At 41.4% G+C, this 26,807-nt stretch overlaps 1 protein-coding gene across 1 annotated transcript; it reads right to left on the bottom strand.

The window, feature by feature from the left end:
- Nucleotides 1–9,839: 9,839 nt before the first annotated feature.
- Nucleotides 9,840–21,744, bottom strand: MMP27 (matrix metallopeptidase 27). Its single transcript, XM_008149203.3, has 10 exons — nucleotides 21,643–21,744; nucleotides 20,565–20,803; nucleotides 19,332–19,480; nucleotides 19,114–19,242; nucleotides 14,866–15,027; nucleotides 14,569–14,689; nucleotides 13,187–13,317; nucleotides 12,089–12,248; nucleotides 11,180–11,283; nucleotides 9,840–10,219 (listed from the first exon to the last, which is right to left on the bottom strand). Exons 1-10 carry the CDS (start codon nucleotides 21,742–21,744, stop codon nucleotides 9,978–9,980), a joined length of 1,539 nt encoding a protein of 512 aa, XP_008147425.2. The 3' UTR covers nucleotides 9,840–9,977.
- Between the last annotated feature and the right edge of the window lie 5,063 nt (nucleotides 21,745–26,807).

Raw genomic sequence — 26,807 nt, 5'->3', positions numbered from 1 at the left:
AGATTTATATGGAAGCCCTCTTTCCACTGTGAGCTGTTTATTCCTGTTACTTGACCATTTTTGTCTCCTGAGTTGGTGATCATTTTCCTACTGATGTTAAAAGAAGTTTCATTGTTAAAGAAGGAACCAATCCCTTTCCAGATGCAAATGTTTTTCCTGTTTTTTTTTTCTTGATTATAGTTTTTTTTTACACCATGGAGAAATTTAAATTTTTATTTAATCAAGTTTTTTCATTGCAATTTCTGGGGTTGTGCTTAGGTAAAAGGAAAAAAAAATGTTTAAAAAATTTCCCCACGTTTTCTCTCAGAACTTGAGTGTTTGCAATGTAATCTAAAACACCAGTTCAGGTGGAATAGGTCTTTTTTGCTCAAAGTGCTGTTTGGAGAACCTCAGCAAGGCATCCCCTAGGAGCTCCTTAGAAATTGGGAATCTCAGGCCCTCCCCAAGGCCATCTTGCATCGCAATCTGCATTTTACCAAGCTCCCTAGGGCCTAAGTGATTCTATGCACATTAAAATGAGAGAAACACTGCAGCAGGGTGTATGTTTTCCCTTTATTAAAAAGGATAGACTCAAGAGCACATTCGCAGCTCACTCAACTTATCACTAGGTGGTGCATGAAGGATTTCAAATGCTTATGATTCCAAGTTTTAAATTCAGATAATTGTGAAAACCAGACCTGACATACTGGGTCCACTTAATTGAGGATCAATTGTACGAGAGGTTGAGAGAGAGCAAATCAGGTCTGTGTTTAGGAGAGAGAGAACCCAGAATGTCTAGTTCTGTGATCTGATTTTATTCCCTTTCTGGTCACTGGTTTGAATGTTTTCTCAATGGCCACGCCTGATGTTTCCTTCCTAATAACTCCATGGAGATTTGTGGAAACTGACTGGTTTCTGTCAAGGTCTAGAAATGGGGGCTTGACTTTCCCCGATGGAATTACCTCTTTGGTAACGGCTGTATCCAAGCCCAGTTAGCACCAGCTGTTGGCCCTGGGTGTCACAAACTGCTGGAGATGTATTTACTTTGCCCTCTCTTCTTCCACTCGGAGCCCAAGGGGTCAAAATAGATGAAGTGAATGATGGCAATCCTCTCTCAGCAAGAAGAATAAATTGAGAATTGTTGTACAACCAGGCACTTCCCATTCTCCTCACCAGCCAGTCATGTATCACTCTAGAGAGATAATGCCATCTCTGTCTTCAGACTATTCTTGGTAGCAAGTTCCACTTCCAAGTGCTTTTTTAAAAATTGAGTTAATGAAAGTCTTGATCCTTCAAATAGATTCCTGAACCCTCAGAGTTCAGGTGGGTGTTGCTGTTTTCTGGGAAAGATATTTCATAACTGACTTTAATCACTCACTCCAGTGTTCCAGACCTCCAGGGCCACCCAAGGGAGTTGCCTATTTTCCTTAGAAGTTGGGTGCCTGCTTAGCAGGAAGCCTGATTGAATGTGAGGCTGGCTTCTATTTGGTAAACTCATGGCACACAAACGGGGACTATTACACGGAGGCTAGCTGCCTGAATCCAAAGCCTGAAGTTGGATTTAGGGAGCCAGATCCAAGAACCATCAAACTGACGGGAGCCCTCTGCCTATGTTGCCTGGTCTTGTTTTCTCTGCTCCCCTTGCTTTCTCTTCACCATCTATATATATAAAAGCCTAAACGACCATTATGACCAGTGGACCACTTGACCGGTCGACCGGTTGCTATGACAACACACTGACTGCCAGGGGGCAGATGCTCAATGTAGGAGCTGCCCCCTGGTGGTTAGTGCACTCCCACAGCCAACCTCCCACAGTGGGCCAACCTGCTGAAGTCCCTCCCCCAGGTCAGCTGGCCCTGATCAGCCCCTATTGGGACTGGGCAAGAGGCCCTGATCAGGCTGAGGGACCCCACCTGTGCATGAATTCATGCACCGGGCCTCTAGTTATGTTAGAAATAAGGCGAGCCCCCCAAGTCAGGGGTTCTGGTAGAATACAAAACACTCAGGAGCCAGGCAGCAAGGCAAACATATTTACTTCTACGTAGAAGGGTGCACACACATGGTCTGGAAGCACGTGCACACCAAGCAGGTGGGCTGCTTGGCTTTATAATCCCTTACACACTTGACCTGTCCTTTGCTCTTGATTGGAGCTCAGGCTCACAGTCTTTCGCGATTGGCTAATTCAAAGGGAGGAGTTGGACTTTGCGGTTTCAAGATGGCAGCCCCCAGGGGAGCTGCAAGCCATACGGCCAACATGGCAGCTGCCAAGTCATGCAGTCCAAAATGGTGGCTGTCTAAACTGTTCTTTGACAGAAAAGGTGACTTGTTTATTCTCACAATTAGAGCCACAAAGGAGTAAGAAGGGCAAAAAAGCAGGCAAGGTATGGAGGAAAGGCAGTGCTCAGTATAGCGATTTTTAAAGTGTGGTCTCCAGACCAGCACATCAACATCACCTGGGGACTTGTTAGAAATGCAGGTTATCAGGCCCCACCCTAGCCCCACTGCATCAGAAAGTCTACAGTCTGTGTTTTAAGAAGCCCTCTAGGTAGTTCTGATGCACACTAACGTTTGGGAAACACTGTTTTAGAATGTCGGTGCCACTTAAAGTCTGTGGGCCATGGTCACCTGGGAGCTAGTTAGACATGAGAGTGTCAGGCTCCCACCCTCCTGAGATTCTGACTTAATTGTCTGGGGTAGAGGAGCCCAATTATTGGAAATTTAAAAAGCTCCCCAAGTGATTCCAATTGTGCATTGCTAGGGACTAAATGTTTGTGTGTTCCCTCACCCCCCATTCAAATGTTGAAATTCTAACCCCGATGTTATGATGTTTGGAGGGAGGGCCTTTGGGAGATAATGAAGTTTATATTAGGACATGAGAGTGGGGTCCTGAGGATGGGATTCATGCCCCTGTGGAAAGAGATCTCTCCTGAGTGCAAACACTAAGGGAAGGCCATGTGGGGACATAGCCAGGAAGAGAACCCTCACCCAGGACGGACCATGCCGATCTCCCAGCCTCCAGAACTTTGAGAAATAAATGTCTGTTGTTTAGGCCATGGTGTCCTGCTATAGCAGCTGGACTAAGGCACGCATCTAGGATTCAGAATGATGCTCTAAGAAAGACATTGTCAAACATATGGTGTTTTCCAGGAGAAAAGGTGCTCCCTTCTTCACAGACACTAAATAATTTTCCTTTGAGCTTTCCTGGAGACCAGTGAGAAGAGCTCAGTTATCACATCTCTCTCAAAAGAGGAGTCAGTCTCAGGGTGTCAGCAGCAGAAGATGGCCTGGAAGACTCAGGCCAGATGTCAGGAGTGACACAACATCAGCCAATGATACTTTCAGGTTCCCTCAAGGGAATGAAGGGAAGAGCCAAGATCAAGCTTTACCCCAATGGGAGGTAAAGGCCAAGAAAGACCGAAATGGAGATTAAGAAAAAGAGGAACTCGCAGTCCAAATTCAACTCCCACCCAGCCCAGATTCAGCCACCAGGGAGAAAGTGGACAGCTGTCAGCGTGAGAGGAGTTGGGAGGCTGCCAGGGCTCTGCCTGAGGGCGGGGAGCAGGGTTAGCTGGTGGACAGGCCCAGCTCAGGGAGAGGGGAAGGCAGTGCTGGGAGAGCGTCAGGACTGTCCCCACCAACCGTGTGGCGGTCAGGACTGGCCTTGCTGCCTCCCCAGGAATCATCAGCGTCTTGGTCACGCAGGTTAACAAACCGACTGTGTATATGGGTACTGTGTCAAGGATGCTGCAGCTCCGTGATTTTGTGAACCTTCGCTCCCACGTAAGGCCTGCTTTCTTATAATCCTTGACGTGACTGGCAGTTCTGTCTTTGGGTGTTAAAGGTTAAATTTACTGAATGCTCCTTGGGATGATGCAAAGCAGTGAGTTGGATTTTTAACATTCCCCAAACCACCACTGGTACCCCGGGCTTGTGTCTGATGGAATCAATGCCGGGAACATGAGGCCTAAACAAGATCATGGCAGGGTGACCGTGAGGCGGGAGGTCATTTATTTCAATCGAATGCACATTCCTTGAGGCCTCCTAGGAATTAGACTCTATACTGAATATAAATATGCCCAAGGCATAGTTCCTGCATGTAGGAAGGTGGTCAGTTAAGACTAAAATGAATTACCATCCTCAGCAATAACAACAAAGGAGAAGCTGGAAAGGCAAAGAACATTATAGAGGAAAGAGTAGTAGTCAAAAGAGCACAGAACCACCAGCCAGGGCACCTAAACAGAAGTTCCATCTTTGTTAGAAACTCATTGTGCATCTTAGCTTTCTTAGGCAGAGAATGGGTTTATGAGATTTATCACCATCAGTATTTCCTTTCTCACCTCCCAGGGTAATCTTGAGAACCAAATAATATCATAGGTATGAAAATATCTAGTGAAGTACAAGCATTGTCACTTTGTCCTACTTTGCATCTGTAGTTCTTTGCAAATAACTTGCAAGCCAGTATTTTGACAGACAACTGCACTCAGCAGGAATATCTTCGGGGAAGGACACGGGCACCCCGGGGTCTGGCATAACCTGGGTTACTATCTTTTGCCACTTGGTGTGTCGTACGATTGCTGAATGTGGGATTCACTGAGTTCCTTCCTTTCCCGTTATACCCATTACGGAAATAAACCACAGCTGTCGTGAAATCAGAGCACTGGTGAAACACATTGCCAAAGAACCAGGAAGCACATTGCAATGGAGCCTGCCGGCGCTGCTGCAAGTCAGGGTGTGCGGGAAAATCAGCTTCTTGTAGGCAAAGTGATAACTGTGCAAGGAGTTTTGTTTTGTTTGTTTGCTTTGAATGGTGCTGAGTGCAGGGTATGATAGTGTTGGAACATCCATGTTTCATGAGCAGACTAAAATGTGAATATGTGAGACAGGAATTGGATCCTAACATGTATCTTAGGACTTGGGCAAGGAAAATAGTCTCTCTAAAACTCACTTTTTTTCTTTACAAAATGCAACAGTATTTTAAAATAACCGTATAGGATTGTTACAAGGATAAATGAGATACCATACAGTGACCAGAATATTGTTTAGTAAATGGCCACTACTATTATAATTATTTAAAGAACCCTTATATAACTAGCTTGGAGATAAACATTTTTAATAGTGAATATAAGATACAAGGGTTTTTGTTTTTATTTATTTATTTTTTGGTTAATCCTCATCTGAGTATATGTTTTCCATTGCTTTTCAGAGAGAGTGGAAGGAAGGGAGGGAGGGGGAGAGAGACATATCGATTGGTTGCCTCACACCCCTCACCCCTAACTGGGGGGAGGGCAGGGAGCAAACCTACAACCCAGGTATGTGACCTTGACTGGAATCAAACCTGAGACACGTTGGTGTGCAGTCTGGGGCTCTAACCACTGAACAACATTGGCCAGGATAGGACTTTAAAATATAGGAACTCATTTCCCTTTATCTGATTTAACAGGATAGGCACTCCATTTTGATAATGTGTTCTTGCCACAGGGAGTTAGCAGGATGCTTTCCTAATTTGAATGCAATGCCTGAGGTGGAAAATGATCCAATTATGTGTGTGTGTGTGTATATATATATATATATATATATATATATATATATATATATATATATATATATTTTAAAGAAATGTTGCCTTTAATTTAATACTTTAAAATTTATTCTTGTTTTGTTTCTCAAAAAAGGATTCATTTTTATAGAAAAAAATGAATAAGTTTACAAGGCCATAAACTCAGCTTGCAGATCATTGAGCGAGGAGGTGGGGCAGAGTCCTCCTACATCGTAGACAACCGGTCTCTCCTCAGGATGGCATGAGGGAAGTTTTCTCATTTTATACATTTTCCCACATTAATGAAAAATGTATGACCTTTTTGTATGTGTATTATATAAAACCACGATGTACATTGTTGCCATAGATTTATTTCATGTACGTTTGAGAGTTCTGCTTTGTTAAAATCTTGGAAGTTAGGGGCTAGTGCCCTCTTGTCTTTCTTTCCCCATTCTGCAAGAGGTGCTCACCCTGGCTTGGAGAATCTACAAAAGAACTTGAGTGTGGTAAGTCGTGCGGGGTGAGTAAGGAGGTCAGTGGTACACAGCATGGAGAATGAACACCGGGAAGAACATCCCCAGGTGCATAAAGAGAATTGCTGTGGGTCTGTTTTGTTCAGAGGGAAGAGGGTGGGTGGGAAGAAAGTAACCAAAGAACTTATAAGCATATTAGTGGCCCAGTGCACGGATTTGTGCACATTGAAAGGAAGTTAATTAGAATTCCTGGGGCGGTGCCATGACTCAAAGGGTGTCTTGGCTTGGCCTGCGGGGATTGGGCCAAAACTAGCTCTCTGACATCCCCCAGAGGTCCTGGAGTGTGAGAGGGCACTCCATAAAGTTGCTGTCGTACAGGGTGTTGGATGCAAATGCAAGTGTGCAGTAAACCAGATTCGGGGCCAAAAGTGCCCAGGAACAACATACCCACGACAGAAGGTGGAATCGTGCAGCTGCAAGAATCTGGCTCCCTCTTCTCTGGTTCCAGGGTGCGTCACCCAAGAACCACTGCTGCCAAGTCACTGCAGCGCAGCAGCTCCTGCATTGAGCATCTGTCCCCTGGTGGTCATAGGTACCGGCCAGTCGGCCAGTCGAATGGTCACTTAGCCTTTTATATATATAGATATACATGGCCCATGGACACACACTAGTGAGGGAAGGCTTGGGGACAGGCCAGGAGCATGGTGGAGAGGGTTAATAGTGGGGGGGGGGGGGGGGGGGAGGAGACAACTATAATACTTTCAACAATAAAGGTTAAAAAATGAAATAAAACAAAAAAAGAAAATTGCTGGGGATCAAGTAAAATGTACAACACAGTTTATCTTTAATCTTGATTTTATAAAGTTTCACATTAATGGACTAGGGCAGCGGTCGGCAACCGGTGGTCCACGGACCACTGGTGGTCTGTGAGGTCTGAAAGGTTGGCGACCGCTGGACTAAGGATCCCTTCTCAATTTCTTCTTGTCTCTACCGGGATCACTGGCGAGGTGACCTAACCCAATCCTGTGTCTACACGATGACAATTCCCTGGGTTATGCCCCATGCTCAGGCTCCTCAGAACCTCAGACCCATGGATCCAGCTGCTGCCTGGACATGCTGATTTTCTCCTCAAGGTTGCTTTCCCCAGACTCAATCACCTCCATGAATGGACACTCCATCCTTCCAGTTGTCCAGGAAAAAAAAGAGTTGGGTTCTACTCAACTCCTCTCTTTATACCACACGACACATCCAATCAACCAGCAGATCCTGTTGTCCTACCTTCAAATCCACCCTCAGACTGTGTCTCATTGCTGCCACCGTCATCACTGCTGCAGTCGCTGCCTAATGTAGCCACTGTTTCTGCTCTTCCCCCCTCCCCTATAGTGTACTGTCCTCAGAATGGACAGTGGGATTCTTATAAAATGCAAGCCAAGTAATAATGTTGTTTCTCTTCTTAAATATTTCTGAAATCTAAACTCCACATGTGACCTATACAGCCTCACATGATGTGTCTCCCTGCCACTTCCCCAACTTCTCCTCCTTCCCCTCACTCCACCCCCGCTCCCAATTTCTCCCTGGTCTCAGGAGCCTCTTTGCTGTTCTTCAACGGAGCCTCAGAGCCTTTGCACTGAACCCTTCCTCTTGGAACTCCTTTCCCCATATATGGCTTGCTTGTTTCCTTCCTTCAGAATTAAGTCTCAGATCTTCACTGAAAGCTCTAATGCATCCCAGAACACCCAAATCGGTCACTTTCTCTCTATCTCCTTACCGGGAGTATTAGTCAAGTTTCAACAGGAAAACAGAAATCATTCTGAGTGTTTGAAACAGGGCGGGGGGGGGGGGGGGGGAGGGGGGGTTTCATACAGGAAATTAGTGCTATGAGTGATGGAAGAGGCTGAGAAGCCAGAGGAGGCAGTGAAGCAACCCAGAAGTTAGAAATAGTAGGAAACCACAAGTCGCCCTCCAGGGCAGGAGAAAGGCACCCGCATCACCTGGCCAAAGCAGGAACCACAGTGGTTGTGGCAGATTCTGGACACTGAAGAGACAGCCCCCACTCAGATGCTGTCACAGGGGGGAGAGGGAGAGACATCTGGCTTCTCCCTCCCTCCTGCCCTGGTCTACGGCAGTACCTCCTGCTGGATGAACTCATGCAGACAGGGGCTAACACAGAGGCTAGTGCTAGCCGGTAGGGGCAGCACCCACCACCCTCTTCTCACAGAGGCCCAAATGGAAGGCTACAGACCCATCACGGGCACAACCTGCTCTATTTGTCCTCAGAGCATTTATCATCCTTGATTTATTCACCGTTTTTTGTCTATTTGTGGGTTCTCTACTTGGACTGGAATATAGAGTCCATGAAGGCAGGGGCTTTGCTGTTCTGTTCACTATTATATTCCTGGCTCCTATAATGGTGCCTCAATAAATATTCTTTAATTGAAAGAATATGCCTCAACAGACAGTGCATCTGACTTGAAGCAGGTATTAAACAAACATATATTGAATGCATGAGACTGATTAATCATTACAATACCAAGGTAAATACAATGTGAAAAATAACAAGGTGGCATCTGAGTTGAAATCTATCTCAATAGATTTTCTAACACAGGACTCCTGAGAAAAATCTCATATAATCGAAGAGCCTTGTAATTTATGACACATTTTCAAATGTGATTCATTCCTTCAAATCCCTAGTATCATACTTCCGGAAGGCTTTTTAACTCATTTAATTTATTTCATTTTCATGAATTTATATAGTTAAAATGCTCCTTATTTGATTTTTTTTTTGCTTCTAAGTTTTAAAATAGTTCAGGAAACCTGAAACTCTGAATTCAGTTTGTCAAAAAATAAAACAACCTTGCAATTAAATGCCTGTACTATTTATTACTAATAAAATTAAACACTATACTTCTGAAAAAAATGGAATAAAATCATTAGTTGATTAAATTTCAAAATTAAAGCCAAATCTGGCTTAACAGGTTAATTAATCAATAAATACTGCATGAAACTATATAACATTTATGATTTCATGACCAATTAAGTATGCTAAAAACATTTTTTAGCTACTGATCTTCCTTTTTAAGATTATCTATACCTGAAGACAAGCAAGGGGCTAAAGATATGTCATGTGTTTAAAATAACTTCCAGACAAAAAAACCCACAAAAACCCATGCCATTTCCTCTGGAACAAATGATTCATTCAGGTTAGAGTCTTAGGAAAGTCCACCCATGATGAACAATAGAAAGGTTATGATGAGTTTCTCTTTGTCTCTAGGCAAGAAGACATTCAAATACATTCTCTGTGTGAATTTATTTGTTTCATCTCAGCTGCTCACATCTCTAAAATGAGTAACTATTGTCAACTGTCTTGTTTATGCTTGTTTTTAAGACTGTTTGTTTCTTTCTTTCAAGATTCAATCACAGGCCCAGAAGAAGAAGAAGAAGAAGAAGAAGAAGAAGAAGAAGAAGAAGAAGAAGAAGAAGAAGAAGAAGAAGAAGGTCCCCCCACTCCCTAGTTGCTTGTTGATGGGCTTTAGGTTTCCCATAGGATTTTGGAAGTCAAGTTTATTTAAACTTAAAAGATGAATGATATCACCTGACCTCTGCATTATACTTATCAATCTTTAACTTGGCTCTAAAAGAAGAGGGATGGAGTTTATTAGGCCTCTTCAACTCCAAACGTCCAGACAAAACAGAATACTAAAGATTGGTTTAATAAATGTCTCCAGTATTTAGTTATTGTAAAACACCTGGCTTATTTCTCCAAGTCCATAAAGTGTAAAATGGGCTTAAAGCACAGAGATAATTTTGTTTATACATAATAACTTTCTGTAAAAAGAATCAGGCACCACAAATTGGCTGTTGCATCTTTATCCAATAGATATTTAGAGCTCGGACTGGCAACTTGATGTTAAAGAATAGTTTTATTTTACTTTGAAGCAGAATTTAGATTAAAAGACTTCTTGAGATTTATTTTAGGTCTATGAATTTTTTTAATAACTGTATATTTCTTTCAGCACATGAGCAATACTGAAAATAAGCAAGTTTAAATTCTTATGATAAAATATCTCCATTCCTCCTGAATGTACTTTTTCCTTGCTGGTATTAAAATCAGATGATGAATTTAGTGGTTCTTTACATCGAAACCAAGTATTGGGTTTCAGCACTCGGGTAATGTTCTTTGCCTTAGGATCATATTCAAATTGCTTTGATCTACGGAAGAAATAGAAGAATCCTAGAGAGAGAGAATCATGATTAGTTATCTTGCACAACTAGACAATGGTTCCATACTTCTTAATTTTATGAATGTAGAATAAAATGATTGAACATCATGCAGAGAAAACAAACTTGTGTAATTATATAGATACATTTTACTTTCTAATATCACATGAGAAATATTGTTATTTTTATTTTCCTGAGGAAGCAGTTAAGGTATGAAACATGAATTTCAAAGGAGGTACTACCTTTCCAGCCAGACTTTTGGTTTATGCCGAGGTTTGCAAAGTACGTATGTGTCTAACGAGTGTGAGGGGGAGAAGAAGGCCCCTGTGGGTATAGATTTTGGTACCATTTCCTCATTTTCTTAGAGTTGTCTTACTTTATTTTAGGTGTTGTGATTCTGTGTTGGATGTCACCGGAATAAAGATTGTGTCACTCAAAAACATTTTTGGACTCCTGTTTACTCCGTGGTCTGGGTCATTGTCTTTGAAACACTAGTAGCTGGACTGGTACATTAAATTGCCTGAGGTTCTTTGAAGACTGTAAATTCCTGGATATCTGCCACAATACCATGGCCTCAAAACTCTGCAGAATTTGTAGTTTCACACACCTGAGCTGTGCATATTAAACTATATACATTAGAGTTCAAGAATCACTGTTCAGTTTATATGCTTAGTTATTTTTAATGCTTAAAACTCATCAGTGAGAGTGTCTGCCAGGGGGTATCTTGGATCAATGATAAATAAAACTAATTTTGGTACTATTCACATAGATTCAAAGTGGTCTAGCAGAGAATATAATTCAGGATTTACTGATTCAGTTTGTGATGTTGCCCACAGGGTTAAAATTTATTACCACATGTGCTCGAGAGTAGTAAAATAACGTTAACATTGAAACCTTGAAGTCTTTGTGCTGTCTTCTTTTACAGTCAATAAAGTCTTCCAATTGTCCTAAGAGATTAGGCCTTGATGCTTACCTTTATGCTGGAAAGCAGCATCAATCCGGAGACCAATTCCTGGGAAGGATTTTACCACCCTTCGTGGGTATCCTCGGTCCATGGTTTGGGTCACTTCATCATACCTGGATACATGGATAGGAAAAGTTTTTTTGGATTCTTTGTTTTGGGGAGCTTAATTTATCTACTGTCCAACTAGAAGTCAAGCAGGGATGTGGAGAAAAAGAGGCCTAGTAGAGGAAAGCTAATTGGATCAATATTAAAAAATATGGCAAAGGCCCTGGCTGTGGTTGCTAAGTGGTTAGAGCGTCAGTCGAGGGTTTGATTCCTGGTCAAGTGCATGTACCTGGGTTGCAGGTTTGATCCCTGGCCCCAGCTGGGGCATGTGCGGGTGGCAACCAATTGATGTGTCTCTCTCACATTGATGTTTCTCACTCTCTCTCTCTCCCTCCCTTCCTCTCTCCCTTCCACTCTCTCTAAAACTCAATGGAAAAAAACATCCTCGGGTGAGGACTAACAACAACAATTTATGCCCAAAATAAGGCAAATGATATGCTTGGTTGAATTGTTTACAGTGTCTTGAAAACAAGACTTGATGAGGGGGGAAAAGCCACACCATTTGTCAGACTGATGCTATTTCAAGGAAATGTTAAAGTAAGGGTTCAGCTTGGAGCTCTCATAGATTGGATTAAATATTTTTATGCCACCAGCAAGTTGGTTGACATCACCAGCTTTATTATTTTATATTAGCTTTTTTTTTTAAGTGGGAGAAAGATCTTTGGACTCACTAACACATTTTTTTTTTAATAAATGTTATCCATCTGAAATTGCCTTCAACATAATTCACATTAAGAAGACTATAGGTTAGTTTTATTTTTACCTGTGCTAAAGTGATGCTATGTGAATTTTTTTTCTCCAGAATAAACTTACCTCCAGCACCAAATGCCCACAAAGAAGTAGGTTTTTCTTGTGCTGTGGTCACAGACAGCTGCATCAATTTTCTTTACGTATCTTGGAAAGCCAAATGTATAGATGGATTTGGGATAATCTGGTAAAACAGCATATCCTCTGATCATCCAGAAACTGTCATCTAGAAAGAGAGAAAGTGATTCTCTTATGATCTATTTTCTAGAATGAGAAATAGATGTCTTAAGATGTTTGAAAAAAAATTAGATGCATAGTTCCTTTCAGTTTTAATGCTCAGAGATTTAGTAATCTTATGTCTCCATTTATTCTTACCACTTTCTTTAGCTACTTGTATCATTAATATTATACAAATAACATATACCTATAATTAAGTGTGTGCCTACCCATGTCAATTGGTTTCACGGTATTGGTTGCTTTTCTAACTCTGACAAAACAATCAAGTGTGTTTGGGCATGTTCTCCCAAATTTCAGCACTCAAGATTCTCATTGGCAAGTAATCTGAACAAGTCCTTAGAAAAAGTAAGGTTGCTAGATTAAATATAAAATACCGGCTAAATATATCAAACAAACAATGACTGTTTTTTGGTATAAGAAAGTCAGCAAAGCCAAATATCAACAGTACAACGATTGAAATTTCTTTTGAGAGCCAAAGTTTTTAAACTTAAACTTCTTCTAGCGCCACTTCTTCAAAATAGACTCGCCCAGGCCATGGTATTTTGTGGAAGAGCCACACTCAAGGGGCCAAAGAGCCACACTCATGGGGCTCGCGAGCCGCAGTTTGCTGACCACTAAGTAAATCCAAAATATTGCAATACATACTCATGCTAAAATTATTTGATTTTATCTGAAATTCAAAGCATCCTGTGATTTATTTGCCAAATTTGGCAACCTTAGTAAAAAGGGAATATAGAAAAGACATGGATTACTTTTATTTGGCAGAAAAAAGACGGTTTATACTGTTTTTATTTTTTTAAATCTCCTGTGCAACTGGGTAGTGTTTATCTTCTTAGCCACGGAGAATCCCTGGATAGTTATTCTTTATGACAGAAACCTAAGTACAGGCATTCATGGGGGGAAGGGAATCATGATGGGAAAAGTTACCTTTAAAAACCACAATCTTATCTTTAGGGCTCTCATATGCAGCTTGAATATCAGCTGGCAGAGATGGCCAAAGTGATGAGATTAATTCAAATTCAACATCGGTGATATCACAATAGATCCTCCATAGGTACCTGTGTTAAACAAAAAGTACTTTCTACATAAAGCCTATATATGTCTGGTTCAATGAGAATATTTTAAACTGGGGCTTTTATCTAACTGGTTGATATTTTCCTCAAATAATTTAGAACTTCAATACAATTTCCCAAAGTGAAGTTAGGTGGCTGTGAATTCAGTTCTACCCGTGGGACTACCAAGGTCAAGACATGCCTTCGTGCCCATCCTCTTGGGTACGTAGAGTAGCAAACTATCCATGGAATCCTCATAAATAGTACTCAATGTTTTGGGGAGTTTAATTCATCTACTACCCAAATTGGAGTGCTCACTGGCCTCATTTTTCCCAACGCGGAAATACCCAACATTCTAAGCCAACACCAAGCACTCGAAGAACTTTTTGGTGCCAATGTTTGCTAGAACGAAGGAACATTATTGTGGGCATTGCAAAATATTTCCACAGATTTTCCCTTCTGGAAAGTTCTGATTCTCTGAATGAGACTTGTATTCTGTCCCCTTTCCACGTTGGCAACACTCCCCTGCCAAGTGGTCTCTCGCCCCTGCTATCAGGCATGTCATTACAGGGCTATATAGTCATGGGTGGAAAGAGTTTGATTTCAAATATTCTTTCCTTTTGTCCCATGCCTTGTTAGATGGAGTATGTCTTTATAATTTGTTCTAAAAATATGGCCATGGTGTACATAGCTGGCACATAATGCTGCAATTTATGCCCAATAAATTATACACAGCGAAAGTAGAGATTTCCTACTACAGTTAACACTTTGTTGTTGTAACATTAAGAAATGGCCTGCTGATATGAGTTTAACATTGGGCTCTCCAGGTAGGAAAAAGATCTAATTTTTATCACTTTCTGATTTACAGGGTGTAAATACTCTAACCATGGCCAGTTTCAAGCTACCAAAGTGATGTGAACTGGTTTACAAAATTCCTGAAAATTTAACAATTGGATCCTGAAATGCTAAGTCATCTCCAACAAGCCACAGGATTGATGTATTATTTTAGCTAAAATATCATTGAAAGCTGACTTTCAGTGGAAATTTAAAAATTTGCTTAAAGACCTTAAAAATCAATTTATCAAACAAGTAAGAGATATATGCACATAGAAAAACATTCAAACAGTATGGGCAATTATAAAATGAAAAGTAAAAGGCACACATTCTCACTGTGCTCATGACTCCCTTTTTATCCCCAAATCTCTTGAATAGAAAAATCTTTGTAGAAAGTTAAGGTATTTAAGGGAATGGGTTTACCTGCCTTTAAAGAACATTACTTCTCTGCGGAAAGTGGTGATAGCATCAAAAGTCAAATCAGGGTCACAGGCATGGGGTACAGTGGGTCTCTTTGGCTTAGCAGGTGCCTTAGGTAGACCCCCTTTGACGAGAAAAGAAATACCAGAATTAAGAAGGCATGTGGAAATACCTACAGGAGGATCTTACCCAAGTGAATATTTTCTTCATGATAATATTTCAAGAAGTGATTTTCTCAACTTCCTTCTAGAAATCTTCCCATTTAGTTCACATTATATTCAGATTTATGGTGTTGCTCACCGTAGATGGATTGGATTCCGTTGATATCGTCCTGAGAAAGTGGGTATTTGCTAGGGTCCAGGGACACATAATTTGGGAACATCAAAGCTGTTTGATCATTGGAGTGAGAAAGCCCCAGTGAATGTCCAAATTCATGAGCAGCCACAAGAAATAAGTTGAATCCTTAACAAAAACAGGGAAAACAGGAGTACATGAGTCACTCAACAGGAGAATGGTTATACCTGAGACTAGGAAGTAACTAAAGGTTTGCCATACAGCTGTTAATTCTTGTAACATATGCATCATCATTTATATGGAAAATATTTTAATATTAATCAGTGGTGTTAGTCATATCATGGAGAAATGTAACCAAAGTAAGCAAATGGTAGAAATCAAGTGTCTCAGGAATGGGTAGTATTAAAAAAGATTGAAGTTGCCAGCTTTGGTTGTTGCTAGGCTATGCTATATGTGTTGTTTCTTCTACTCATATTCTTCAGAGGTTCTCCATTGGCTGTAGGGTAAAGTCCAAATACCTTCAAGTATAGCCATTCAAGATCTAGTCCCTGCATTTTCTCCAGGCTCATATTTTATTTTCATATTCCATGAGCTAGCCATGTTCAATCATTTGCAGTTCTCATCTACGCTACGTTCTTTCTAATCTCAATGCCTTAATATCTCATTTCTTCTGCCCAGAATATTACCTCTCTTACCCCTTGTTACCTAGCTATCCTACTTCTTTCTCTGGAGTTATCCCTTCATGAGACTTCCCTTATCCCCCCCAGCTCCTACCCAGGTTGAGTTAAATGCACCTCTCTGAGCTTCCATAGACTCTGCCTAATTCTGGCAGAGCGCATTAAGAGACAGCAATTGTCTATTTCTTTCACCAAGCTGTGAATCTTTCAGTCAAGTGACCACGTCTTAACCATCTTTTATTCCTGGTGACTGTGAAACTTCTTATTAATAGTGAGTGCTTAATAATGGTTTCTGGCTATGCAGGTATTTATTTGGCTGATAGAATCATTACACGCACCTCTTATATAAGACCATATTACCCTATACTTCTCCATACCGAAAATCTTACTATGCATGGGATTGCCTTTTTACTTCTCTGTCACTAGTCATTAGAGTTCTAAATATTAGAGTCTGTCCCTGGACTTGGATCCTAAGCCAATGGATCCTAAGGAAAAGGCTGAGCCTTTCATGATGGAGCCTTGTCCAGTGATATTTGCACAAAATGAACATGGAATGGCAAAAGGATTATTACATGGTATTTCATGCTTGTCTGCTCTTGATGTTGTTGCTGCCCCTTGTCTGGCTGGTAATATCACAGGATTTGCTTCTGGACAAGGGACGGGACAAATGACTGAAAAAACATTTAAAATGCAGGTCATCTAAATGAGGTCCAAACCTTTATCCTGGCTTTCATGACCCTCTATAATCTGAATCCTATTCATCATTTTAGCCTTGTCTTCCACTGCAATTCTAACACTTCAGTTGGTTGGATTCTTCTGTCCAGAGCACTCTTTACTACACTTTGCCTTCAGAGTTTCCTGCTTGGCCTTCAGGTCTCTGACTGGACGTCACTTCCTCCTCTGACTTCTTTATCTGTATTTGGGTGAATTTCTTTGATGTGCTTCTATTACATCCCCATAGTTTCCTTTATCTGGATGTTGATCATACTGATTTGAATTGCCATTCGATAGTGTGTGCCCTCTAGATTGTAAACCCTGGAGGTCAGGGTCTGTGTCTTATCCACTATTGTACTAGTATACTCCATTTCTATCACAGAGCCGGGGCCAGAGGATGTTGAATGACTTCCTTTATCAAATATTTGTAGAGCATCATTCATGTGCTGAAAATGTTACAGGATGAATGATACTGTAGGAAAAGGATAACATCTCTGTCTTCTTGGAGATGTGACTAGATAAAATTTGCATTATACATTGGTACCTTTGTGAATATTTTTTTTCCTGTGCCTGGAAATAAATCATCATTACCATCAATACTAATAATCATCAATGTCAAACACCTTTTGAATGTTCACAATGGGCAAGTGCTTTGCAGGGTGTTGGATTGCAGGTTCTTGTGTCATCTTCCTGAAAGAATGGCATTATTAGGCTTATTTTACAGATAAATAAACAGAGCACAAGAAAATTAACTAAGTTGCTCAGGGTCCCTCAGGTAGTAAGTCAATGGGAAGCCCTAAAGAGACCAAGGGCTGCCAAACCACAGACCATCGCTCTTTCCACATCACAACACTGTGCACCAGTAGCATGTAAAGGGCCTGTTCAGGTGTTCAGTGCACATCTCCGTGTAGCACATACACATTCACATACAGGCCTGGCTTTAGGAGATTCTTGAGAAAATCTCTATATGAGCTATAGGTTTGCCCTTCTACCATCACCATGTAATGACTTGTTCTTCTTACAGGAAGCAGTGGGATTAGCAGATGACTATTGTCTATTGCTCTTAGGCAAGTTACACTGAGACTTCAGCGCCTTTTCCACAGAGACCCTACATGTTCCAATCAAGGAGGTAATCATATAGCATATATTATTGCCAATTTTTTTGTTTAAAAATCCCAATGTGATTGGAGATTACATTTTCATGAGGGTTTTGTTGTTGTTGCTTTTATTAGAGAATGGGAAGACATTTTCCCTTTTACGTCAGTGAGCTACAAGACATACAATTGGATTCCTTGGGGCTTACAATCTGTACCTTGAAGAATATAATAAAGTAGTTAGGAAGCAACCCATTTATTTGGGTACTGTTGCTTGATTATGCACCCAGAACTTGGTGGAGGGCTCTATTTATTCCCTGACTTGTTCAAGCAAGTTTTGCCAGTGTGGGGCCCAGAACTCTTTGGATGTTTTAATAATCCTCTCATACATCCCCCTCTTGGCAGAAGGTTTATAGCAGTGTGGGTAATAGTAATTACTACTAAATATTGGACTTAATAGGGATGAAAGGATGGTGAAATCTTTGACTGATCTCTACCTCTAGATATGAAAGTAAATCTTGGGAGTCATGCTGATTTGGGCCAATACTAGGATATTACCTGTAACTGCCTGATTCAGCATATTCACACTGCCTTTAGGGCAAATCCAAAGACATACTGGGACATGTCTCAGCAGAAGATACATAACGAACATGATCCATTTAACCCTACTTCCCTCATCCACTTGTCTGTGATGCTAACCTTTTTGGCAATGGAAGCAACCAACTCTAGACTTGCCCTGGTGCCTGGAGTCCAGCCATGCACTGACTTTTTTACCCTGCTTGTTCACTAGCACTTGGAAGAATAACTGCATTACAGTGAGTGGCCATCAGCCATATTGAGTCACTGGCTTTCAGTTTTGCAGAAAGTATAAAACTGACATACAAACTACCTGGCGTTACTTGGACAGAACTGAACTGTGGCATGTAGCAGAGCCACAGCCTCTGCTTTCCTGGGACCTTAGACACCAGATACCAGCCTCAAGGTAACTGTTGTCAATGATAGAAAAAAAAAAAAAAAAAGAGTGGGAAAGTCTCCTGAGCTCCTTTGTTTGATGCACATGCTTTCAGTGTAGTAAAGTTTTGTTTTTTATTTAAAAAGTAATAAAACATCCCTTATTTTAGTGCCAGGGAGGCCCTTTAAGAGAAATAAAATCAAATGCTTGTTCTGAAGGAATGGATCAAATGTAAAGATTAGGGTCTAATTCTTAGCAGATGGGCAAGAATTTGAAGAGGAAGTTCATGCTTGTAAACAGACCTTCTACGAGCCACAAATTCACGCACTCCATCCTTCAATCACTAACTAAAAATTACCACCTCTGTAGAGGCTTTTTAAAATCCTCACCCACAGATGACTTCTAACAGCATGTTCTGCCTTGTATGCTGGAATATATGCCTAGAACTTATATACCACAAGATCATGAACCTCTGAAGGACTGGAATTTTTCTGGTACAACCCTGTGGTTCCTACAACACCTTGCATAATTCCAGGCACGTAGCGAACCCTCAGGCATTGTGGGTGTCTAAATGAACATGAGTCAGTGAAGAATGTTATGATTATAATAAGGTCAGCAACTTTATGAGGTGTTGTGTGGCTAAGGCTCTGATTGTACAAGCACAATTGTCTGAACAGATATTGAACACTTTCATCAGTCATCTGAAAATATGGAAAATGGTGAGAAAATCGGACAGTAAAAAGCTACTACGTGCAAAACTATTTTCAGGAATTCTCTAGAATAATAAAATTTTGTTGATAAATAGAATTGGGCTCACCTGCTCCATCCTTGGTCCAGTTTTCATCCTCATCAAAGTGAGTGTCTCCACCCAGACCTTGACCAGGAGGAAAGGCATGGGCGAGGAGTCCCAAGGGGCCATCAAAATAACGAGGACACTGACCATGGACTGAGACAAAATTCAAAGGGGGGACAGGTCAGTTTCTTCAAAGCCTTGAGATGAAATAGCCGTATTTTTCTCACAATTTCAAAGCTTACCTCGGGTCCGAAAGGCAATCATGATATCCGCAACCCCCTTGGAAATCTTGGTGAATGTTAGCGGAGTGACTTTGCCCCACACTTCTAAACCTTTTTGGATAGCCTCATCCACGTCAGCTCGTGCCATATCCGGAGTGTAGTTCACGATTCTTAAAAATTAACATAAATATGTGGTTATACATGCATGTATGCATGCATACTATAAAAGAAAATAATTTCTATCTTATGAATCAGATACTGCAGTGACTTTTGGTATGTTGCTATACTTATACTTATACTTGTATTATACTTTACTATTTAAATAAGGTACTTTTTCAATTCTCTCTCATCTGCCTTATTCATCAGGTAGTATTATAACACTTTAACATAGGAGGGTCATAGAGGTTAAATGACTTCCCTAAGATCACACTCTCAATGGGAAAACATTCGTCTCATGGAGGAGTTTGCTGTGTGTATGACTGTATTATAAATGTTCTAAAAAGAATTGAGATTTTCTCAGTTGGTTTGTGGAAATCAGTCTCATGCATGTGTTGTACGTTAAGAGTGTCACTTGAGAGTCATAAATGCTTAGTTACTCAGCAAAAGATTTTCCTTTTGTTTATATTACCTATTTTGCTAACCCTATTTTTACCTCAACCCCTAAGATGCAAGAAGATGAAGGAAGAACTATCAGAAAGACTCGTTAGGGCCAGCCAGGAGGGGTCTAGAGCGATGGTCAAGGCTACTGACTCTATTGCAGCTCATAGGAACACTTCATCTTCTTCCTGCCAGTAAGCCAGCCCCTCTCTTTAAGATGTATGGAGGCAAACTTCATACTTCACTCTGTGGTCCAGCTGAGATTTGACAGCTTCACACTCATCTCTAAGGTCTCCCCATTTTCTCTTGAGCACACGTCATCTGTACCTTCAAACATCTAAATCAAATGGCAGTGCATCTGATCCTGAACTTATATGGAGGTGGCAGAGGCTAGAGAATTTTAGGGCACAGCTGCCAGTGTGCTGGTAAGAGCTAGCACTATGGGAAATAAACCTTGGTCTCATTTTCTCTGTATTTAAGGTGGTAAAAACAGTGGTGCTTACACCACAGTTTGTTGGGAGGATAAATCAATGAAATCTAGGACGTGCTGTGCACATAGAAAGGGTGCGGTAAAATAAAATATTATTATTTTTGTTCTTTGGAGATGATATTCCTGTTCCTTGGGACTGGAGGGAAATAAGTTAACAGAAGTATTACCTGTATGTGAGGTTGTGTTTCCTCCACCCAGGGAGAGTGAAGCCATACTGACCCACATCAGGAACTCCACACCTGGGTGTCTTCATGATCTCCAGTGTGTTTGAGTCCAGCTTTCCAGTCACTGTCAGCCCAAAAAATGCTTGCATTTCCCGAATTTTGCCATTTATGAGACTCCTGTTCATGCTTTGAACAAGATGGCTCCCTTCTATTTCAAGAGAGTAGAACTGGTTGAGATATGCCTGACCAAAAAGACAAAAAAAAAAAAAAAAAAAAGGCACAGACTACAGAAAAGCAAATTTCCATCTCGGGATAAAAACAAAATTGTCTGAAATCCTTTGGGGGCAGTGGGGGAGGAGGATGAAAATAAACAACAAGGACAAGGAAGGAGCAAGGGAAACAAGAAGGAAAAAAGAGGAAAGATAATAGTCACCCTGGTTTTTCAGTTTCCAAGAACTGTAGAGCTACGTGTCATCAGAATTGGCCAAACCACTCAACCCATAAAACTCCAAACTTCCACAGAAGAGAATCAAGCTTCTTCTATGTGTTAAATGATTACACATCTTACACATTTTTACTGTTATATTCAGTTTAGTGTTTCCTTGAGACAAATTCTAGATAGATGATTATTCACCTTGCAAATTTAATTGATTTAACCAAATAAGGCAAACCAGCTGGACTGATTTTTAGAGGGAATCTCCAAAGCAGTGTATTTTTCATACATAGAAGGATAAGGGGATCCAAATTGTATTTGGCGCCTCCTAGCTGGTCTTAAAATACTTTTATACGGAGCTCCATTTTCTGCAGGGCTGTCCCCTTTCTCTTCTCACCAGCTCTTCACTTGTTATCATTGCTCAAAGTTGTAGCAATCCTGCCTCTCCCCCAACCCCACACCCTCACTCTCCACCCCCACACAGTGCCTTGATGTCCGTGGAACTAGGGAAATAAAAAGCAGCTCCTTCTCACAAGAGAGTTCAGGATTCATTTGTAGGAATTTCCTGCCTTTTTAAGTCCCAGGACAATCAATAAAATGATTTTTTAAAAAATTGATAGTCATTAATAACATTTATTGAGCCAGTACCTGAGCCAGTTGCATGTTTTCTTCATCTTCCATCTTTTGGTCTGTAGGAAATGCAGAAGAAAACATTATAAAGAGCACAAATAGAAGCAGGAGGCTCTTCATTCCTCTGTCTCTTCAGTTGAAGCCTGGTTCTGTTTGCACAGAACTTGGAAAATAATAGTGAGACGTGGCATGGATTGGCTTGTATCATTGTTTAATTAATAACAGAAAAAGGACATTTGCCATGAAGTGTGTCATGATATGCTTTTTTTTTCTTAGATTGAATTGATTTTGTAATCAAGATCTGCAATTGTTTAGTAAACAAAGCCATTGTTCATTACTGAATTAAATGTAATATGAAGTCAGCCTCCAAGTTACTTTTGTCCTTGCCAACTTGGAGGTTTTCCTGTTCATAAATTCTTGAGAGGTTATAAAATAATTTTTTTGAATGAAACTCTAAAATATTTTGGGTAACATGGTATCATGAAAAGACAGTTGAATTAGGTATCAATTGATAAAATTAACTAGGGAAAACATCAAATGTTTATTGAGCACCTACTATTTGCCTGTCATTGTAAATCACATCTTAGTGGAGAATTCAGACCTATACAAGAGACCAAGGCCAGACAAAATGGAGGCAAGTCGCAAATGTACAGTGAAGATTCCTGAAATTTTGAGAAGGGACTGAGAGTGTTTAAGCTGGTGAGGCTTGCAATTGGTGTTGAAAAATGCATAGGATTTGGATTGCACAGAGGAAGGGATAAGGTGTAGGAGTGGAGGGAGGCCATAGGGAGCAGATACTGCAGTGAGCTGTAGGAAATATGGCCCTGTTGGAGCAAATACATGTGTTGACAGCCATAGTAGATGGGATGGAGGGTCTAAGAAAGGTATAGAGAAAATGAATGTTTAGAATCTTTATTATTTAATGATTGCATTTGATTGAGAGTGTGTCTGGATAGAGAATTTCATACTGAAATAAATTTCCCTTTGAACTTTGAATGTACTGTTCCATTGTTTTCTAGAATCCAGTGTTGTGGTTGAGTAGTCTTTTTATTCTGATTCTTGATATTTTTCCATTTTTTCTTCTGAAAACTTTTAGAAATATCTTTACTTAGATATTCTGAAATTTCATAATGATGTGTCCTAATGTGGTTCTTTTTGCATTAACATTGCTGGGGAGTAAGTGGGTCCTTTCATTATGAAAACTTCAATTGGAGGGAACTTTCCTGTTATTTCTTTGATAATTTCTTCCCATTCATTTTCATCTTTTTTTTTTTTCAGGAATATATATATGTTGGACCTCTGGATTGAGTCTCTGTGTTTCTAATATATCCTTTACTATTTTCCATTAACTTTATTTTCCAGATCACTTATTGAGTTTCTCACTTAAGCTATATTGTTAATTTCCAAGAGCTCTTTCTAGTTCTCTGAGTATCATTTTTTTTTACTTTTTTTTTTTCATTTTGTTAGTGTATTTGGATGTAAAATAGGCCATATTTTAAGGGAATATTAAGCATAGTTTTAGTTTATTTTAACATTTTATTTTGCTCCCAGGATTATCTGTATTTCTTCCTTTTTTGTGTGTGTGTGTGTCTGTTTTTCACATTAGAAGTTGTTTTTTTGTTTTTTTTTCTCCAAAAGTTTGGAGACCTTGTGTTGTGCAATCTGTTTAAGTATAAGAGGCAAGCGCTGGCCAGGTAGCTCAGTTGGTTAGTCTGTTGTCCTGATACACCAAGGTTTTGGGTTCAATTCCTGGGCAGACACATACAAGAAGCAATTAATGAATGCATAAATAAGTGGAACAACAAATTGATGTTTCTCTCTCTTTCCTTCTCACTTTCTTTACCCTTCTCTTCCTCTCTTTCTCTAAAATTGATAATTAAAAATTTAAAAAGAAGAATTAAAAAAAAAAGAATGAGAAACAAGAAAGCTGACTGGAAGGTCTGTGTGCATGAGCAGGGATTGTCAATCAATGACCTTCACTGCCTGGAAGTAGGTGGGTTCTAGACATTTCATGTGACACATTAATTGGAATGAGATTTGGTTGAATATAATAGAAAAACAAAGTAACAGATGACTTAAAAACTATTTTTCTCTCCCTTAAGAAGAGTTCAGATTTGGTGGTGCAGGGTGTGTATGAGAACTCCACATCATCAGGGAAGTAGTCAACATCTTGCTGCATCCACCACACTCTTAGTGTAACACCTCGTCGTGGTCCAGATGGCTTCTCAAGCTTCAGTGAATGTGTCTTCCTTACAGGCAGCAGGAAAGGGGAGGCGGGAAAGGTAAATTCCCATATTTTCCAGAAGACTGTACAAAGCTTTCACATTTTGGCAGGAAATTAACATGTGGCCGCATCTAGCTGAAAGCAAGGATACAAACTGTAGTCTTTTAGCTGGATGTATTGCTACTTCAAACAAAATTGGGGTCTTATAGCAGCAAAGAGAGGGGAGAATCGTGTTAATGTAGGCAACTGGCAGCCTCTGTCCCATTTTTCTACAGTGTATCTGCAAGTCTTTATTTCTTGGGCTAGTAAGTTTCACCAGAGAAGATTCCTCCAATTGCCCATCATTTTCATCTCCCAGCAGCAAAGATGGAGGAGATGCCTCGGGTGCCTTGTGTCACATCCCCGAGGCACACCTCTGATTATAGTTGCAGTGGCAGAGGACGGGTTAGTATAACTCACCTTTTCTGACAAAGTCCGACTTGAAGAGCATACTGGATATTCTTCTGTTTCTACTCAGGGCACTGAGATGCCACAGAGCCCAACAGATCATTGCATTAGAGCCACGCAATGGGTCAGGGAACAGAAAGATGACTGTTTCAGCCTTCTCTCCACTGAAATCTAAATAACTGACTGGTGTTCTGTAGGCTTCTCAGGCAGTCTGGGTGAACCTGAGTCATATAAAATTTCAGTGGAACAGCCAGAAAATAGCATATGTTGTCAAGAAAAGAACCTAAAAAAAAGAATAATTTTTAAAAATTCTTTATTATACTTTATATTTCTACCCACTTCCTATGACTATAAAATATGATTAAAGAAATAATATGCACTCAGTTCTTATCTCAAAAATGTGTAGGTGAAGTTTGGGCCAAGAATCTATCATGACTAACAGGTGTTCTGAGAAGATGAATCTCCTAACCTCATGTCTGTACTAACTGACATAAGTGTTAGAAAATATGATAGATAGCCTGAAACTGAATCTACTATTAAAAGTGAAATACCTACATCTTACATGTCATTCTGTACTTGCTTCATTGATAAAATGAATTGTTTATATATCAATTTCACTTCCCTTAGCATAGCACTATAACACATAGGTCACTGATCTATCCTTGTTGAATAAATGAACAAATGGGTGAACCTGAGTGAGTTCGATTAGCACTGGGACCTTCTCTGAATCACGTCAGTCAGTCCAGTACCCTGCAGTGCAGCACCCCTCCACTGAGGTGGCACCACCCCTCAACCCCTGCCTCAGGGGTGAGGGTCCTTGCCTCTCTGCCGGGGGTCCTTCCATGCCCTTTGCTCCCTGGCTGGGCCCACCCGCGTCTTGGGGCCACTGCAGAACTTCTGTCTCTCTGCAGGTGAGGCAGATCCCTGCCCTCAGTCTCCGCAAAGCTGTGAATCTGTGGCCAGAGGCCCAGTCTGGGTCTCAGCAACCCCATGCCTGCAATGTTCCCAGGGCACCGCGGGCATGGCTAGGCGGGCCCGGCCGTGCCTCTGCCTCCCCGGGGCAGCAATGTTCCAGGGTCCCACAGGAGCAGCTAGGCTGGCCAGGCCTTGCCTCCCTGGGGAGGCAATGTTCCCAAGGCCCCATGGGAGCGGCTAGGCAGGCCACTGCCCCTTCTGGGGCCTGCGATGAACCCGGACCCCTCCTGTGGCATCTGGCGTTGCCCATCCCGCCTCCCTGGCTGATGGACTGGTACCTTGTGGGTGGTGTCTGGCACTGCCCGCAGGGCCTCCTCCACCCCCATGGACCCGTACCCCCAGAAGCGGGCCATGGTGTTGCCCACCCTGATTGTGTATGCAAATTAACTGCCATCTTTGGTAGGTTAATTTGCATACTCACTCTGATTGGCTGTGGGTGTAGCGAAGATACGGTCAATTTACATATTTGTCTATTATTAGGTAAGACTAGAGGCCCAGTGCATGAAATTCTTGCACTGGTAGGGTCCCTAGACCTGGCCTGCAATCAGGGCCGATCTTCCCCAGCTGCCAGCAGTCAGCCCTGCTCTCTGCTGCCCGTGCCATCCACCCCCGGTTCCCTGTTCCCCATAGGGTTATTGGAGCCTGCCGGCAGGAGAAGAGACCGAGAGGTTGGCTGTTCCTTCCCGCTCACTGGCCCCGCCCCCTGCCGCCAGATGCCCTCTGTGTGTGGGGTGACCGGCAGGGTGATCAGGGCCCTGGCTCGCTCACACCCCCCTTGGCCTGGTGCTGCCCGTGTCCACCGCCACCAACCCCTGGTTCTCCATTACCCATCGGGTGATTGGAACCTGCCAGTCAGGAGGAGGGACCGACAGGTTGGCTGGCAGGTCCCAATCAAGTGACCGGGGCTTGTGGGCTGGGGACAGCTTCTGCATTGAGCATCTGTCTCCTGGTGGTCAGTGTGTGTCATAGTGACTGGTTGTTCTGCCATCTGGTCGATTTGCATATTATGCTTTTATATATATAGATGCTAGTTTGTGTTTTCTCATCTTGTAAAATAAATTGAGAATAATGTGGTGGCATATTTTAAGAATTTTTTTGAGGGCATTGAGCATTTATAAAATACTAGAGGCCCGATGCATGAAAATTCGTGCAAGAGTAGGTCTTCCTTCCCCTGGATGCTGGCATGCTTCCCTCTGGCACCCGGGACCCGGGCTTCCCTCCTCTGGCCGCCGGCAGGCACCTGGGACCTGGGCTGGCTTCCTGCGGGCCGCCTGCAGGCACTTGGGACCTGGGCTGGCTTTCCTCTGGCCCCAGCTTGATCAGGAAGGATGTCTGGAAGACATCTGGTCTAATTAGCATATTACCCTTTTATTATTATAGATTCCATAACCTGTGAAGCAATATCTAAAAGCTTAATATAATTCTGACAAGGGAATAAATGGCTGTAAACAGTATATCAAAATTTGCTATTTTTATACTTTAGATTAACCATGTGGTGGTATCTAAGAAATTATAGTAGATTACAAGTCAGTCATTG

The sequence above is a fragment of the Eptesicus fuscus genome, chromosome 13, assembly GCF_027574615.1.
Source record: "Eptesicus fuscus isolate TK198812 chromosome 13, DD_ASM_mEF_20220401, whole genome shotgun sequence".
Lineage (NCBI taxonomy): Eukaryota > Metazoa > Chordata > Mammalia > Chiroptera > Vespertilionidae > Eptesicus > Eptesicus fuscus.
The sequence above is the reverse complement of the archived record's forward strand: the minus strand, read 5'-3'. Positions and strand labels throughout refer to the sequence as shown.

Excerpts from the sequence above, each read along its gene's own strand:
- MMP27 (XM_008149203.3), bottom strand. The coding sequence starts at position 21,744 with ATGAAGAGCCTCCTGCTTCTATTTGTGCTCTTTATAATGTTTTCTTCT. Across the intron at positions 20,804-21,642 it reads AAAACATGCAACTGGCTCAG|GCATATCTCAACCAGTTCTA; the intron begins GTACTGGCTCAA and ends CTTTTTGGTCAG. Across the intron at positions 12,249-13,186 it reads TAAGATTGTGGTTTTTAAAG|ATGACAGTTTCTGGATGATC; the intron begins GTAACTTTTCCC and ends CTCTCTTTCTAG.